General features: G+C 31.9%; 1 protein-coding gene across 1 annotated transcript; it reads left to right on the top strand.

The window, feature by feature from the left end:
* The first annotated feature begins 11,184 nt into the window (after positions 1-11,184).
* Positions 11,185-16,948, top strand: LOC123659057 (odorant receptor 46a-like). Its single transcript, XM_045594328.1, has 10 exons — positions 11,185-11,213; positions 12,043-12,309; positions 12,960-13,171; positions 13,293-13,405; positions 13,515-13,590; positions 15,057-15,222; positions 15,303-15,402; positions 15,575-15,688; positions 16,179-16,334; positions 16,669-16,948. Exons 1-10 carry the CDS (start codon positions 11,185-11,187, stop codon positions 16,720-16,722), a joined length of 1,287 nt encoding a protein of 428 aa, XP_045450284.1. The 3' UTR covers positions 16,723-16,948.
* The last annotated feature ends 1,375 nt before the right edge of the window (positions 16,949-18,323 follow it).

Raw genomic sequence — 18,323 nt, 5'->3', positions numbered from 1 at the left:
TTACTAGAGAAGTTATAAAACATGTGAGTCCTACTGACCTTTTGCACTGAGTCTTGCCGCTTGTCTGTTTGTAATATTAAATTTATAAATTTATACTAAATGCATATGGATGTATACACGGTACATATACCGAAATAACATTTTTTACTATTTTTGTCTGTCTGTCTGGCTGTCTGTCTGTCTGGCTGTCTGTCTGTCTGTTTGTTCCGGCTAATCTCTGAAACAGCTAGACCGATTGTGACGAGACTTTCGTATAGCATGCAGATAGTTGATATAGCAAGGAGTAACTTTGGCTACTTTTATTCTACAAATTTATTTATTTTATAACTCGGCGAACTGAACAATAACTTTTTTGTTAAATTCCACGCGGAGGAAGTCGCGGGCATAACTAGTATATTTATAAAGTCAAAAACAGTTGTGTATTCGAATCGCAAACTGCTACCATTTTTTACCTTTGTATATTTACAGCCAATTGTGGACGTTGACACGTATGTACTTTTACAAAACGATCGTCCACCATTGACAACACAATATGTTCAATTTTAAATATTTTTTATAGTATCTAGAAAATCTGCTCTGATTCGAATCTCCTCAATGCTTTTTCTAAAGTCAACATAACGAGTGATGCACACTGTGTGTTCAATCGGCTTCAAAACACCTAAATTTTACATCCGTCCAAATTGAAACTCACGCTTAAAAAAGCAAAATTTGTTCTGGTCTAGTCTTTTAAAATATAGGTTAAGCGAAAGTTTGAAATGTAATTTAAATTTAAACTTGATGAAACAATGTAATGAATCAGAAAAAAAGTTTCAAAAACTGTGATATTATTTTAGTAACTATAATTTTGTTCGCAGTATTTAAATATACTTGTTATTACAAGTAGCCTAAATTAACTGACACTCGAATTACACTTGTAGGAATTATAAACAATAGCTAGAATACTGGTTCTCATAGTATATATGGTATTCCACATCTTGAATACGATGTCCTGTGCTGTGTCATTGTGTACCTTCACTAGTAAGTCAGCCGACGCCGCTTGGATAACGCAGCATTGGTAACGGAAGTTCTCGGTCATGTCCTCCGCGTATCTTAACGCAGCTTAATTTAAGCTTTTGTAGGTCTTCATTATAGCTTGTTGGGATCTGCTGCTATTCCTATTATAAATATGCCTAAAATAGACTACCCTAATTTTTTTTATTTACAAGTTTTTTAACTCTGATCTCCCTCGTGGTCGCTGTCATTGTGTTATCTAATACATACAAATTTCCCAACAAACATTTACGACGTTGAGTAGACGTTTTGGTGACAACTTAATGTTATTTAGTATAATCGTATAAACGACATTAGAACGTTTACTCGACGGCATTAGGGCCCATTTTATTCAACTTAAGGCGCTAAGAGTTTCGTGTAACAGTCATATAAATACCTATATAGTCGCATAGGAGTCATATACACGTTGGCGATTTGACTACAAGTCATGTAATGATAGCTGTCGCGGCGCGTATTCGACTTCGTGTCGAGTAATAGCACACAATATGACGTTTATCTAACGTATTCGTTGTATTATTGTCATTTAAAGATGATACTTTTATATTGAACGAATGAAAAATTGTAACAGATTATAAACATAACACACACTAATTGAATTTGGCAGTTTTTTTGACAGCTGAGTTAAAATATTGTATTTTTTACTTTGTTGAGGTGATAAAACCATTTCATCAGTTACAAACCATTGTGCAATCAAATTTACTGATTAATGTGAGGTAACTTTGTAACAAATTTTTCATGCGCTTTTAAAATTTTAATGTTTTCGTATATTTTTATTAATAATTTATTAAGTGACTGCGTTATATGACAACTATATAACTTCCCGACGTATATACTGCGTACATATTGTAAATGTGTACGCCATGACAGTTGATTTAGGGATCAATAATAAAATAATAAAACGCCTAGCTAACTTATTTCAAATAATTTATATTTTCAGAACAGAAGAATTTACGAGACATATAACTTAGTTAAGTCTGAATAATACTTTTTTTTTAGATATATCCACAATTATGATCCATATTTATGTGGATGTTGATAAGTTTTTATCGAAGATGGACTTCATCGAAATGATATGCGCACATTTGAAATGGCCGTGGTCATTATCATTTTTGTAATACTTTAGGATGTATACAAGTTACACTAGTACACTTATTCGACTTATATATAATGGTTACAAGTACTACGTGTAAACAATTACTATTCGTTTAGCAGATGTTTAAAAGGTAATTATATGACAAAATTAATAGTATTATGACGTTTACACTACGAAAACGTTTACACGACGAAAAGTTGTATATGTAAGTTTTATAGATGTCTTCATAGACGCTATTATATGACGATTGTAAAGAAATGTCGAAATAACGTCTATACGACAATGTTATACGACAAAAAATCTATACGTCTATTTGGACACATAATGCACCATAACATGACGTAGAGTTAAAAAAATACTGTAATATAACTTTAATAAGACTCAAAGTCATATAATTGTTTGATTATATGACAAAAATGTTTGTTGGGTTTACCCATAATTACATTTTTTCAAACTTTTCGGCAGTGCTATATCAATTGTATACTTACACGAAGACACGGTGAAGTCGTTGAGTAATATCGTATTACGCGTGTCTTTTTTTTGTCTCTTAGTCAGTATCATTTATGATAATCTATTTTAATTGAGGTAGGGCACAGCAGGAAATTTCTTGCTCAAAATATGGAGCACTTCCGCTTGCTAATTCTGTAATCTGTGTCAGTTATTTTCGTACTCTTGTAAATAGTCTCATTTCTGATCCTATTTTTGAGAGAGACCACAAGCATCACTCCAGCCTATCGCAGTCCACTTGTGTACATAGGCCTCCACAAGTCCATAACTCAAGTTTTTGTTCCCATAGCCACCATGCTGGCTGGCTTTTTGCACCGAAGACGTTGCTGTACACACCGTCTTCACCAAATTGTTGGTCATCTCATCCATGTCGCTAGTGGTTTCCAGCGAATCGAATCGATTTTTGAGTTCCAGTTGGAACCGTTCAGTGCCATATAGTATTTGGGGCAGCGTAGGTCGAAGAATAGATTTCATAAAGCGGGAGCTTTGTGGAGTTTTATATTTAGAGTGCCCCGTAACTGCCAGTGGTCGCTTCTGCTAGTGTTAAGCCTATTAACCAACGGGGACATCTCTGAATACATTCTCCGTTATGATGAAATCTATTTCGTTCCTCTTCACAGTATCAGTGATTTGCCATATTCACATCCTTTCTGGCTTTTTCTCGAAAAAGGAATTCATCAAAAAGAGCTCCTGCGACTCGAGAAAGTTGAAAAGCATCTACCTCCTGCAGTCCCCACGGCTGGACTATCACCTCACTGAATTTAAAGTAGAGCTAAGTAGAGCTAAGTGGAGCATATTGGAGTTATCTGAAGTTCAAAGAGAGGAAGAAAGGAAACGATGATTCTGGACTCCGGATACTTTGTTTTACTTCCGTGAAGGTGATGGGCTTTCCCAAGGTGACGTCGGTTTTCTTGTCCACAGCATTCTCACTGGTAACGTTAATGCAGTAATTTAATTATAATGAAAAACCCTGTGTAGTGTATTTTTTTTTCGATAGAAATGGTTACATTACATTCACATTACATTACGAAGTACGCTACAAAATGTAGGTACAACAGTCATTTATGAGACATTTACTCGAAGTTACATTCGTGGTTCCAAGTTATTTGGAACATCTTTACTGAAATGACTGTTTGGCAATAGTCAGATATTGTATTGTTCTAACTTTGGCAGTAGGTTAATAGAAATTAAGCATATATGATAAAGTTTGTTCGTCAGATGAGATAAGATGAGCCATATGTTCAAAGGTCATATATTTCATTTTTTGGGATTTCTCAATGAAAGATGTGGTATCAGTAATTTTTGAACTGCTCAATCGATAGCAGAAAAAGTTTTACAGGAACATTTATTAAGCGATTTTTTGACAACTTTTGACAACTAGTTGTTCTTAAAATTTCATTTATTTTTCCAAAGAAATGGTTCAGAATTATTAAATAAAAATATTTAGTGTCTCAGCCTTACTTTTTTCAGTGTCCATTTTAATCATAAGTAAAGGTATGGAAACTACTTAAACAGATAAAAAAGTTAATTTAATACTTCCAAATATGAGCACAGACCTCAAAGAATCGTATAAGTTTCAGATTTTTTTTTAACCTATAAGTTACGATTGCATAGTTAAACATGTTGCTTATAATGCCTAATGTATGAAACCAAACTCTTAGCAACCGTATTTGGCTTAAGTAGTTAACAATTTAGATTACTTAGGAATTAAACTATGGTCAGACTGTAAGCCCACTACCGCCGCAGTTAAGGATATTATGGGAGACGATTACTGTGTTCGATTTGCCGCCTAATAGACCGGATTGTGGAACGTGTTCTGGTAATATTGCTTTTCATTTAATATAACATTGAACAGTAAGATTAGAACATTAGTTTGATGTTAGTAAGTGTATAATAATTGAAAATTTTCATTCAAACTGCGGTGCTATATTTGGATTATGATTGATTGATGCAATAACGGTTGTCGTATTTGTAAATTACTCACGAGAGCTTCATATTATAGAACCTTGAACTTTATCGCCATAGTTTTTCAAACCACACTATTTAACGTTACATCGTTAACGTTAATAACTTGAGTGGACTAACCTTGTGATCTGATAGTCGGATTTGCAAAATTCGTTTTGCTTTAGCAAGCGTCGCTTCAGCCTGTAATATCCCACTGCTGGGCATAGACCTCTTTGCTCATCTAGAAGAAGGATCAGAACTTAATCCACCACGCTGCTCCAATGCGGGTTGGCGGATATATTCCCTACTATGAGTAACGATCGCTATCAGGTGTACATGATAACAACCGGGACCGATGGCTTAACGTGCTCTCCGAGGCACGGTGGGGAGACTCACAAGGACTGCACAAGCACCCAGACCACGGCAAACACCTGTATGGCCAATACAAATGTTTGTCATATGCGGGGATCGAACCCGCAACCGCCAAGCGCAACAGGTACCATCCATGCCTGTAGCCGTTGCGCAAACGCGGCGTCAATGTTACAAATAAATGTATAATTAATAAATATCTTATACCATATACACGGTCGTCTGTTCCTATAGTAAGCAACGTAATGCTTGTGTTGGAGTTAACAGCCGACTGTTATAGCTAAATACATTTTTTTTGAGAAATATAGATATGATTAATGCTTTTCATGATTTGGAGTTATAATGATTGACTTTGTTTTTACGGCCGGTTGCCACCTGACGCAAAGACTATCACCCGCTGCGGAGTGTGAGCGCCGTCGTTGGTCCCGAAGGGTTCTTCCGCCATCATCTCTTCCTGTGAGCCCCAGCCCAGACTCACAGCACTACTACGGCCTCTGCTCCGAAGATGTCGAAGAAGCCCGCAGCAGGGGTTTTATATCGCAGTGTCCTTCTGTGGCCTTTTGGTCCGCGGGAGCTTTTTTATTTCGCTCCTACCCTCCTGGTTCTGCTCATGCAGCACCAGGTGAGCACTCCCCTATCCGTTACCTTTTCAACCGGGTCAAAGGCTCCTCCGGGAAAAGGAAAGTCAGAGACACACATATAAGAGGAAGCTTCAAAGTAAGACCTATCCCAGAAAAACTACAGGAGAGCCGCCTGCGGTGGTACGGACACATTATGAGGCGACCATCCGACCACATGATCAGAAAAGTGTTGGATATCAAAACTAAATCCTGAGGACGAGGAAGACCCCGGATCACATGGATGTCTGTAGTAATTAAGAACCTTAAAAGAAGCCCAAGTCAACAAAGAGACGGCCCAATATCGTGTTGCCTGGAGGCACATAATACGGAGGGCCGACCCCAAATAAAATGGGAAAGAGCCAGGCAAAGAAGAATAGATATAAATAATGCTTCTCCGATTAATAAAACAATGTGAGGTTAACGTATCTGTTAACTTACTATTGCAGTGCTCTTTATACTTAAGTAAAAATGTTAAATTCTTTTAAGTAAAGGTTGCCGTTATTTTATAAGAATAAATGAAAAAGAAAACGTCGTTGTAATTTGAGGACGAGCTTTGTTTAAAACTTAAAAATATAGATATTGAATAAAAAGTACTTCAAAATTGAATGCAAATTATTATAAAATAAAAGTTTATTATTTAAGGTGAGGTTGTACGTAATGCTTGTTTTAGGTAACAGCCGATTGCTATACATTAGTTTTTAAATAGATGTCCGTGAATGTATTAAATTGTTTGTATATTCATAGTACGCTTAGTTTTCAAGAAATAAAAGGATTACGTTAGTCATCCATAAATACTCATGAAAATTAAGGTTCGCCATACAAAATTTTGCTTACGAATCAGTTGCTCTGAAACTTAATCTTAAAGTTTGATTTAGTACATATAGAAAAGCAAAAAATGATACACAAAAATGAGAATAAAAAGGGACTAGCTTCAGTGTCGATTACATTCTAATTAATCTTAAACCGAAAGTATATTTTTCTATAAAAAAAAAAAAAAAATCAATGCGCGGACATGTACCTGTTACAGTCTTATAATAAGTACTGATATGTACGTATACATATATATCTAGTCACAAAATGTATGTTTTGAGATTTAATGACATTGTTAAAAATTCAAAGAGATTTTGAAACTTGTATAAACCTAAGCAAAACTCGTATTAGCGTTTCCTTAATATAATAGTTTGAATATAATACGAATATTTATTCGTAATTATGTGCGTTTTTCTTGATATGTGTATATCTGATTGAAAATGCGAGTAATATTTGAGATTGAATTTGCAACGAAATCTCTGACATAAAACAAGTTATAAAAATTCACGAAGTTCAGGTCATTCTCATAAAACTACTGAAAATTCGTTAACTTTTGACTTTTGATTATTTATAAAATAAATGGACCATCATACTGCTTATATGTTATGCGGGTTATATTTATATATATAGGTTATCTTAGTTAATAGACTATGCAGTACAATAATAATTTTTCAATTCTAACCTATAGATGCAGATTAGCTCCTTCAAATAAACAAACTCTTCAGCTTTATAATATAAGTATAAATTATAATGTTTCAAGTTGTCTCCGAAACGATTATTCGCTTATTTTAGGAAGGGACTTTATTTTGTCATTAAATTAAAAATAAAATAATCATAAAAGAGTAGACATCAAAGTTGTAAAAGATTCCTCGGCCTTATAATGAGGTACCTTAATCAATAAACAGTTAATATAGCCAATTAGTTTAGTTAAAGGGCTCTTATTTAAGCTCCTAAAAACGACGGGCTTTTGTTGTTGGCAGGTAAGAAGATTCCTACCTTATATTTCCACTTTAAGATAGCGAAACGTTGAAAATTTTCCAGTTTGTGATCGTAATAAGAATTTACCGTTTTTTTTTTTAAATATTTATCATAATTTTACAGTTTACATGATTAAAACATAATAAAAATAGTTTAACCGATAATCACTTACGTGTATGTGCAAGTAATGTGAAATTTAAGTTTTTGTGACAATGTCGTAGCAAACGTAGATAAAAAAGAAAGCAGTATTATTTAACTGTGACCTTCAATAAGGCTGAGGTATTTACCCAGTCGGGCTGTTCCAGATTTTTATTCGTTTAAATGGGTATTTCTATGAAGTAATATACACCATATAGTCTGTCAAAAGCTTTTTCAAGCTTTTTAGATCCATATTTATTTCAATCAATTACTTATTATGAAATGCTTTGGACCCCGTGAGGATATCACGTTCGGTACGAAGCAATTTAAAAGGATGATACTTCAACATTTAGTATCGCGTAAAATTTGGTCGAGATCAACACAGCCAGCGAATCGAGGCCAGGATACGAGTCGTAAAAACACCGTTACCTACGTTTATTTAGAAAATAAACATTGCGAGTGTAAACGTACTGAAATATGAATTAAAACTACCAAGATTGCTTACTCTTTCTTAATACTCAAATCAAACAAATTCAGAATTATTTTATATTTCGGATTGTAATATACATTAGTTACCATAAGTCACAGATGAACCATCCAAATGCAATGTTTATAAAGAAGAAAAACGTAATACAACATCATATTGAGATTAATACAGTATATAATATGATTTAAAAGAACTGACATTCGCTTCCAAATAAGGGTCAACAATTTGCACAAATGGTAAAGCATATATAAGACATTCACATAAGTTAGTAATATTCTTGTTTTGGCATACTTACATCAAAATTGCAAATACAGATTACTGATGAGATTAGATATAAAAGTACTATGATTGCATCTGTGTTGGAAAATGTACAGTCATATTAAGTTTTATAAGTTATTTTTAAATTATACTTGTAAACATAAAATACATTGCAAAAACATATTTCATGCAATGCTTGTATTACAAAATCATTTGCATGACCTTAAAAATACGCATCTTGTCTCTATCTTTTATTTCATCATTACAGCCTATACAGTCCACTGCTCGACATAGGCCTCCACAAGTTTACGTCAAAAATAACGTGAACTCATGTGTTTTGCCCATAGTCACCACGCTGGGCAGGCGGGTTGATGACCGCAGTACTGGCTTTGTCGCACCAAAGACGCTGCTGCCCGTCTTCGGCCTGTGTATTCCAAAGCCAGCAGTTGGATGGCTATTCCGCCATCGGTCGGCTTCTTAAGTTCCAAGATGGTTGTGGAACCTTGTTATCCCTTAGTCGCCTCTTACGACACCCACGGGAAGAGAGGGGGTGGCTAAATTCTTTAGTGCCGTAGCCACACAGCACATCTTTTATTTAACTTTTACGAATTAAATATGATTTTTGTGAAGACAACATAAGAGCTTAATATAATAATAATACCTTATACGTAACTACAATAATCGTAGATCATTCTAAAGATTGACGATGTTCGACCTTTAAGTTAATCATGATTCAAATTAGTTGTCTTAATTTTGATTAAATCAATAACGTTGTAGTGTAATAGTTACGGATTCAGTAATCATTAACAACTTAACCGAATAATACCAACAAAGACGTCCTTCGACGTCTATATACGGATATATGGTGCATTATATCGTCATAATTGATATATACAAGGAATATTTTCATTAAATTTGTTCTAGATATTCATTAGACAAAAAACTCTTGTCTAAATATTTTACCTAGTCAGTGGTACGGAACCCTTCGTGCGCGAGTCCGACTCGCACTTAGCCGGTTTTTTTATTAATCTTACATCATCAACCCTTTAAAACCGTTGTTTGAGTAACAAAGGTACGGCATATCATTCAGAAATAGATTTTTTCAGTTTAATTTTTTAACATTTATACATACATAGAAAAATCTTTTTTTTTTTTAAGTTAGAAGTGCGTTAAAGTCTAAAACGTAAAGTGGCGTGTCTGCTGAAACGTAGTAAACTCGGGTGGTGCCAAGTATGTAGTGGCTAATAAATAACGTGGAAGCAACTTACTTGTTTCGACTAATGTCGGATGTTGGAAAGAATGATGGGAACTAACTTCTTAAAGGTTTTTTTTAAAAATAGTACAAACATTTAAACATTGGACTTGAATTTTGTTTGAATTTTTGATATTTTTGTTTTATTTTAATAATATATTATAAAGAGAAATATTAGTAGGTATTTGAAAATTTTTAAATATTTTTAAAATGATTGTGCGAAAAAGAGGTTGTTTGACGGAGGTAATTACATCTATGCTTTATTAAATTTTAGCATTGATTAGTAAAGTTTTGTTTGTTATACGTTTAATTTTGAAGAGATCCCATTCAAACGATATTCACAACAAAACAGTTGTCTTGGAGCCCGTGTTATTAATGAATAATTATTATGAAAATCAAAGTTAGAAATTCTTTGTTGTGGGAAAGTAAATTTCTAAGTTTTCTTTATAACGTTTGCTAAAATAAATAATGAATTATAGCAAGAGAATAAAGGACGTCTTTGAAAATACAATTATCTATACTTAAGATAGCGCTACGTTGTTTTATGTCGTATAATTACAACGCCGAAGTAATTATTATAATTGCTTTTGGAGACATATTTAAATAGATTCACTTAAGGAGGAATCTATTACATTAATAATATTAGAGATTTACTTTTTTATGTCGGAAGTGTTCTTTGAAACTAGGAAACTATGTTATAAAATTTTATGAGAAGGGACCATATCACATATTTTATGTATAAATAAGGTGATCTATTTAGAATGTTCATCTCGTGTACATAACTTGAGATAAAAGTGTCATGTTTAACGGCCTTATCGCTCTGAGTTATTAAATTATTAGGTATCTGTATTTTGTGTAATGTAATTTAATACATTATATATATATATATATTTTTTTTTTTACTATATATATATATATATATATATATATTTAATATATATATATCAAATAATAATATCCGGTACCAACCTGCCGGTTGCGTCGTCACCGTCGACATCGTAATAGACACAGGTGTTAAAGTGTGTCTTGTCACCGCAACTATTTTCTTTACTGCCGTAACCACACAGTACACTACCGTGACCACACAGCACTAGATTATAATGTGCTACTTACGAATAAAAAGGAATCTGGTTTTTCAAGTTTGAGTTAAAATTGAAAATAATATTTTAGGATAGGTAGATAAATTACCTTACCCTTTTTTATCCTACTTCACCGCTATACCTCAAAGAACGATTTTCTTTCCTTGCCAACCCTTCTCTTCATCTATGCCTTCGCTCTCAAAACGACAACAAATTGAGTGTGCCAATTCACAACTGGAGTTCGTATTCTAAATCTTTTACATTAAAGGCTGTTAAACTGTGGAATGCACTACCACCAGTAATTCGTCAGTCTCCTTCTATCTTTGTCTTTAAAAACCGCGTGAAGCATTTCTACCTCACTATGACTTAAATAGCATGTCTATGCATACTTATTTCCACTGTTTATACCCATCTCTCTATCGCGTACGTTTATTCATTGGCTTATATATGTGTATTTACATGTTTGTTTTTATGTGTGTATGTGTTTGTATATGTGTATGTGTTTGTATGTATGTATTTATGTACCCGTGTTTCGGTTTCGGTTTAAAGAATCTTTATTTTCTCATAAGACATACAATTTCAGTATATAGTCACTTAAAATGAGAAACATTAAAAAGAATATGAAACGGTATAGTAATGTTCGGTGCGTGTGTCTATATGTTTTGGTGTGTGTGTGTGTGTGTGTGTTTGTTTGTAGATGTGTGTGTGTATGTATCTGTATGTTTGTTTGTGTATATGAATGTGTGTATTTATATAAATATATATAAATTTATATGATTTATTTATTTATTTATTGTATTTTAGTTGCATGTGTATATATGTATGTATGTTTGTAGAAATTTATATATGTATTCTGATTAAACGTTATTACTATTGCGCAAGCCCGTTACACTGCTAGTTTTTTTCTGTTGGGTAATCTGGAAGAGATCGCTATTTAGTGATAAGATCGCCCATTGCACTATATGTGTCTAGAATTAAGGTTTGCTACGTATACTATCTTTAGTTGCAATAAAGTGGTTTATTATTATTATTATTATTATTAAATTATTGAAAAATTGAATTCATATTAGCGAAATAACTTCTTGTTAAATATATTAAAAAAAAAAAAAAAACAAATTGTTTCAACTACTATACTAGGCCACGGCGAGATTTAATACTTTTCTTATTTTTGAATATTTATTTTATATCGTGAATAGGCTTTTTTATAAGTTTTTTTTTTAAATTGACTGGTGTAACGTAAGATAAAAGCGATAGTTTTTTTAGGATACATACAACATTTCCCTTAAATTGTTAAGAGAAATATTGTATGTCTTAATGTTTTATTTACGTTACTAGTGTTTGTACTAAGTAGAAATAGAAAACAAAGTAATTGAAAGATTCATTTCCAAATAACGGTATAAAGGTTTGTATCGTGTTTGGCGTGACAGTGAATATTACGGAATTTTAGAAATGCAAAGAAACCTCGCAGTTCTTAAGCCGTTTCTCCCGTACGGTGTACTCGATTCATGGGACGATTTAAACCCTCGATTATACCATGCTATACATATTTACTGGTTGAAATTTTATGGGATGTGGTATTACAAATTCATGCCATGTAGTATAAAATTTTGGTGTTACCAAATCTATACCATAATAGTGTTGTTGCTGGTATGTTTTTTGCCAGGAATAGGAGAAGTTGTTTACTTGCTCAGGAGACAAGAGAACATTGGAGACATTGCAGAAGGGTATTTTAAATATTTTTACACGTAATTGTAGGTATATTATAAAAGATGTTTCAACCGATTACGACTACCTTTTAGTTTTTGCTTGAGGTTTTGATAGCTTTATCTGAACTATTTTTTATTTAATTTGATTTATTTAAACTTGTCAATTATAGACTAAAAATATATATTTTTAATAAAAAAATAATGCGGTCATAATTGGGTGGATTCTTCTGGTTAAAGCATTAGGATTTTCTGAGTCCAGATGGACGCCAATACGTCAATGTGTATATAAGAGAGTGGGTAAAACCTGTTGTTATAGGTGCCTCATGACGACGATTTGGCTTGGTTTTAAAATATTGCTTGTCCTTGATAGATATTTGCATGGGCGATCATGTTTGTCAGTGCAAGTTTGTATTAGTGTTGTGTGTTCAATATCGACACAAAATTCTTTGGGCACGCACGCCTCACTTATTACTTAAAAAAAAAGAATTAAAACTCAACATGTAACTGAGTACTCAGTAACTAACTTACTAGTAACTAACTAACTAGTAACTAACTCACTAGTAACTAACTAGTAACTAAAATGAGGAATTACTTAATTATTATTAAAATGCGAGTTTTGTTTCATTATTACTGTTTTAGTCTCTTTCGTACAATTTGTTTTTTTTTAGGCTATATTTGTTCCTAAGTGAAATGTACACATATTTTAAAATCGCAGTGTTCTGGTTAAATAAAGAAAAAATATTAAATCTTTTGAAATTTCTGCACTGCGATGAATTCAAACCAAAGGAGAGAGAGCATAGAGATATTTTGAGAAACAGCATCAAAAAGGCGCGTTTTGTAATGACGTACTATACTACCATGTGTGTTGGTGCGGTTTCGGGTAAGGACTTTTTAACTTTTATTTAGTACAGCAACAATACCTTAAGACTTTTTAATTTAATTTAACGCTCACTTCTTTTAATTTTTTTATCAATTTTATTTAAATTATCTTTATTTTGCAGTCGGGATCATAATGCCATTGACTGAAAACTTCGAAATATTACCAACAAACGTCGAATATCCCTATGTTGATGTGTATAAATCACCTGTATATGGTATAATTTACCTTCATCACGTATGTAGTAATTTGTTTTACTCGTAAATATTTAATTTTACATAAAATTAATATTATTTTTAAATATTATTAACTTTTAACATAAACAAACAAATACATTTTTTTTTAGATCTACTACAAGCCTGCCACTTGCATTATAGACGGAGCAATGGACACCATATTGGCTGCCTATGTAGCGTCTGCCAGTCAGATATTATTTCATTACATTTACTGTTATTAAAAACAGGACTTATTTGACATATTTTAATTAAATTTATGTTTTTTTTTTCATATAACTTGGTCGGCAAACAAGCGTACGGCTCACCTGATGGTAAGCTATTACCGAAGCTTATAGACGTCTGTAAGACTAGAAAAGCATCGCAAGCGCGTTGCCGAGCCTATCCCATCCCATCCCTATTACCCCTAGGAGTCCTGGTCGCCGTACTCACTAACAGAAACACAGCACTACTTTAATACAGTATGCAAATAGCTGTGATCTTCTGGAAGATCGAGGTTACTACCCCAGTCGGGCTGATCCATATTTAGAGCACAAAATTTCCTGTTGAGGCCTACCTCAGAATATGTAAAATAAATGGAATATTGTTTGAACTTGTTCATGTCATTTTTATTAGAACTAGAATTTACTATCAGCTTAAAATATATTTTACTATAATGAGACGTAAAGCATCGTAAAGAAATAATTTAAGTTACTAGTGATTATTTAATAAGCTGTTTGCTACGATAACAATTTGTTTGAAAAATTTATACCAATTATCATCACTAGGCGTCAGATCGAAAAGTAACAATACTTATGAGTCATTTTTATAGAAATAGGTCATTTGAGTTTAATATATTTTTGATAACCATACGTTTGATAACTTCAACTTTTCGTCAAGGATTATATCACACACACGAAATGACATTCAACGAAAAGCGCTTTTTATTATTACGAAAGTTATTAAACTGTTTGATGCAAGGAGTAGTGTAAAGTATTTATTTATTTATTTGCACTTTATTGCACACCAAACAAGCAATAAAATACACAAGTAACATGAACAATAATTAACAGAAAAATGTACAAACGGCGGCCATATTGCTTATAAGCAATCTCTCCCAGTCAACCTTAGGGCAAAGGAGATGATATACTGACGGTGTAGGTGTAAAAGTAAAGTAGTATGTTTGTGTGTGATAACTTTAAAAATTTAAAAGAAGGCTACGAATAATATTTTGTTCTTAGGTTTTTTTAAAACTTTTTTCATAGAATGAAAAATCTTTTAAGAGCTAATACATAATATAACTGTTGATTATTCTTATAGTATTTGCTCAAAAAGTTTATGAAATCTATTGTTTTTTATGGTTTTTATTCAGATAATTACAACGAAAAATATATACTATCGCAAAAAGAACAATCACGCTAATAAAAACAATTAAGCCAAATTTAAAATCAAAACGTTTTGTTTCATTTAACTTTATTTGATTGATAATGCCTTGTGATGTATATAAATTATAGTAGTCTCAAATAGCTCAATTATGTAATATGTTCAAATTTGAAATTCGATTTAAGTCACAAGTCTTTTATTTAATTAGTTTTAATCTAGTTTTTATGGTTTTTTATTTTTTGTTTCTTGGTTTAAAATTTTAAATTATTATATTTTTTTAAATATTCTTACAGTTGGTCAAATTGAAATTTTGTCATATAATCTAAGAAATTTCGAAATGTTAGCGGAAAGGAAACGGAATAGAGATTTTAAGACACATCAAGGTTTCGTGCGCGATAAAATATATTATCGACGTAATGTTTTGAAGCAGAGTATTGTTCACTATAATGCTATAGTGCGGTGAGATAAAGCATTACACCAATACTTAAAATATTTTTAACTAACTTTAGTATAATTCTAACTTTTTTATTTAATTTAAGGTACGTTTCAATGATTGAAAGCGCTTTCAGTTTGGCATCAGCGCTGCAATTTATGCTAAGCGTCATGGTGTTATGCTTAGTGGGAATTCAGTTTCTGTCGGTAATTAGAGTCGATTTAAAACTATCAATTGTTCCAGTTTTTTTTTCTTTTATTTTGTAATTAGAAAGCATATTTAAGTCACCTATGTTGTAAATCTTAAAGGTTTTATTCGAATCTGTTCGAAAATTTATTGTAGTTTCGCTTTTAATATACAGTTTTACCCTTTTCCCAGATTGAAAATCCTTTAAACCATCTCATGCAAATCGTATGGATGGCCATTTATCTGACGTGTATGTTGATCGAGGTTTTCATACTGTGTTGGTTTGGCAACGAGCTAATATTAAAGGTAATCTGCGTTTTTTATTCATCGCCGTAAAATTTATTTTATTTTTATGTTATCTGGCAGGTTCTAAATTCCAAAATGTCCTGTATGTGAAGTGTCACGAGTATAAGACAAATACGACATACGAAGCACAGACATGTTTGTCAAATATTTACAACGTATTTGAAAACTTATTGTAGACACAGTTTAATACGGTTGTTGCATTGTTTTATGACATTTAAAAAATTTATTTGTGCATTCTATTAAATAGATTGTTTGAATTTTTTAAAATTTTAAATTAAGATTTAATCGAGAATTAGTTAAATAATAAAAATTACTCCATTAAGTTAATTTATCAAGCTTTTTGTATCTGTAACTATTATTATGTAAAGATATCAGTTTTAAAGTATATTTCAATGAAATTAATAGACTCAAATCGTTTTTGCATTTATTATAATATTAATTGAAGTTCATTTGTGACTTTTCTTAGTTTACATCAGTTACTTTATCACAGAGTCTCGAATTGCGCCAGGCTGCGTTTGATGGACCTTGGTTGAAGACAGATCCTAAGACCACAATGTTCATTGTGATATTTCTTGAACGTTGCCAGCGTCCTCTGCGAGTAACCGCAGGGAAGATATTTACTTTGTCACTGGATACATACAGCTATGTATGGATTATATATAGAGATTATCTTATTACGTTCAAAATAGTTTCTCAGTAAATACAGTTGATCTTAACATAGTATAAATCAAAGTCACTTTCCGTTGTCTGTCCCTATGTATGCTTAGATCTTTAAAACTACGCAATGGATTTTAATGCGTTTTTTTTTAAATAGATAGAGTGATTCAAAAGGAAGGTTTATATGTATAATTCAAGCATAATATGGTAGAGGAAAACTGATAATTTAAGAGGTTTCTAACGTATCTTTTGTTGTTGCACCCTCGCGTAGCCGGGGCGGTTCGCTAGTATTTACTAATTCTAAGCTTTATGTTCTTTTACAGCTCATCAACTGGGCATATAAGGCTTTTGCAGTAATGAGGAATACGAAGAAATAAAAATATATATCACATTTTTAGAATATCTGGCTTTTTTAATAATCAAGCAACAAGTCTCAAGTCATACGTTATTGTGATCATATTTTTACAAGCCACCTTGTGACTACTCTAATATTTGTGTCTAGTTACTATAGTAAAATAGTTTTGTCAAACTTTCTATTAGTGCACTTAGTCGTTGAATACAACAAGAATTTTATATATATATACATAAAATATTACATAATGATAACTGAATATTATTTATAATTTATAATCAGAATAATAATTTGAATCAGATACTAGTAAAAAAAATTCAGACTTTATAACTATCATATATTTTAATACGCTAAGATTAAGATGTTTGCCCCACCCTTTTTAGATTAGAAAAAAACCTCGCAATTACTCCACATAAATTATATATCATTTTATAGATAATCGCTTGCCCTCCCAGCATCCACAACTAAAAAAAATATTATTGCTTTTGTTTTTGTAAATTAATTAATTATTAAAATTATATATATGACGACTATACAATTTTAAAAAACGTCAACAAGATTGACGGTTGAAATTTTTTCATTTATTTAGTGCGAATTATTTGTACGGGTATTGCTAGTAACTTAAAATATTTTATTGATACGTTTACTGTCTTGCATTATAATATGTACCTGGGTGACCGAGATCAGCTCGGTATTTTTAGTAAATCGTGAAGGATTAGTAAAAGAAAGAGTTAAAATGATTCGCTGCCGGTTTGGGTAAAGTTTTTTTCAACCAACTTCAAAAAAGGAGGAGGTTACTCAATTAGGCCGTACATATATGTTTTAACGTGTGTTCGGGGATAGCTTCGTCGTTTATGAAAATATTTTGATAATTCTTTTTTAGTTGGAAAGGAGATATCCCTGGTGTAGTACCATGATAAGGAAACCAGGATCTGATGATGGGATCCCAGTGAAATCGAGGGAAAATCTCGAAAATCCGTATAACTTTTTAAGGGTGTACCGATTTTGATGATTCTTAACTTAATCGAAAGGCGATGTTTATCATGTGGTCACATTTCATCGAGATCTGATTACAACTTTTGGAGTAATCTTTGATAATGCGTATTCTTGACTATTTTTTCGTATACCTACGTTGTATTACTTGTCGATATAATTGAAGTCGGTTTTTTCGTTTGCTTGCAAACACAATTATTAATAACGAATTAACACACGATGTGTAACAAAAGCAACGTATAAAATAAGAAATGACGATAAATTTCAAATTGATACAAATTACACAATTACAAGATTGAAAGTAATTGCTTCTCACAAAGTGATAGGTGCTCCAACAAATCGTCTTTTTTTGCAAATCATATTTAAATACAAATTACATATTTATGAAATATGAATAATTTTTTTTTTACCGATAATAATAAAAAATATAAATAAATATAAAAAATTAAAAATTAAATAAAAAATAAAAATAATTAAAAAATAATAATGATAAAATATGAATAACTTTTTTAGATTTTACCGACATAATAATAAAAAACAAGAACTGCCTATTTAAATAAAAAAACGAGTGCAATTAGAAAAAAAAGGAAAAAAATAATTGTTCAAAGACATATATGATATACAGACATATAT

This window comes from Melitaea cinxia, chromosome 13 (assembly GCF_905220565.1).
Source record: "Melitaea cinxia chromosome 13, ilMelCinx1.1, whole genome shotgun sequence".
NCBI classification, from domain to species: Eukaryota; Metazoa; Arthropoda; class Insecta; order Lepidoptera; family Nymphalidae; genus Melitaea; species Melitaea cinxia.
Note: the sequence above shows the minus strand (reverse complement) of the source record. Positions and strands in the feature narration are given on the sequence as shown.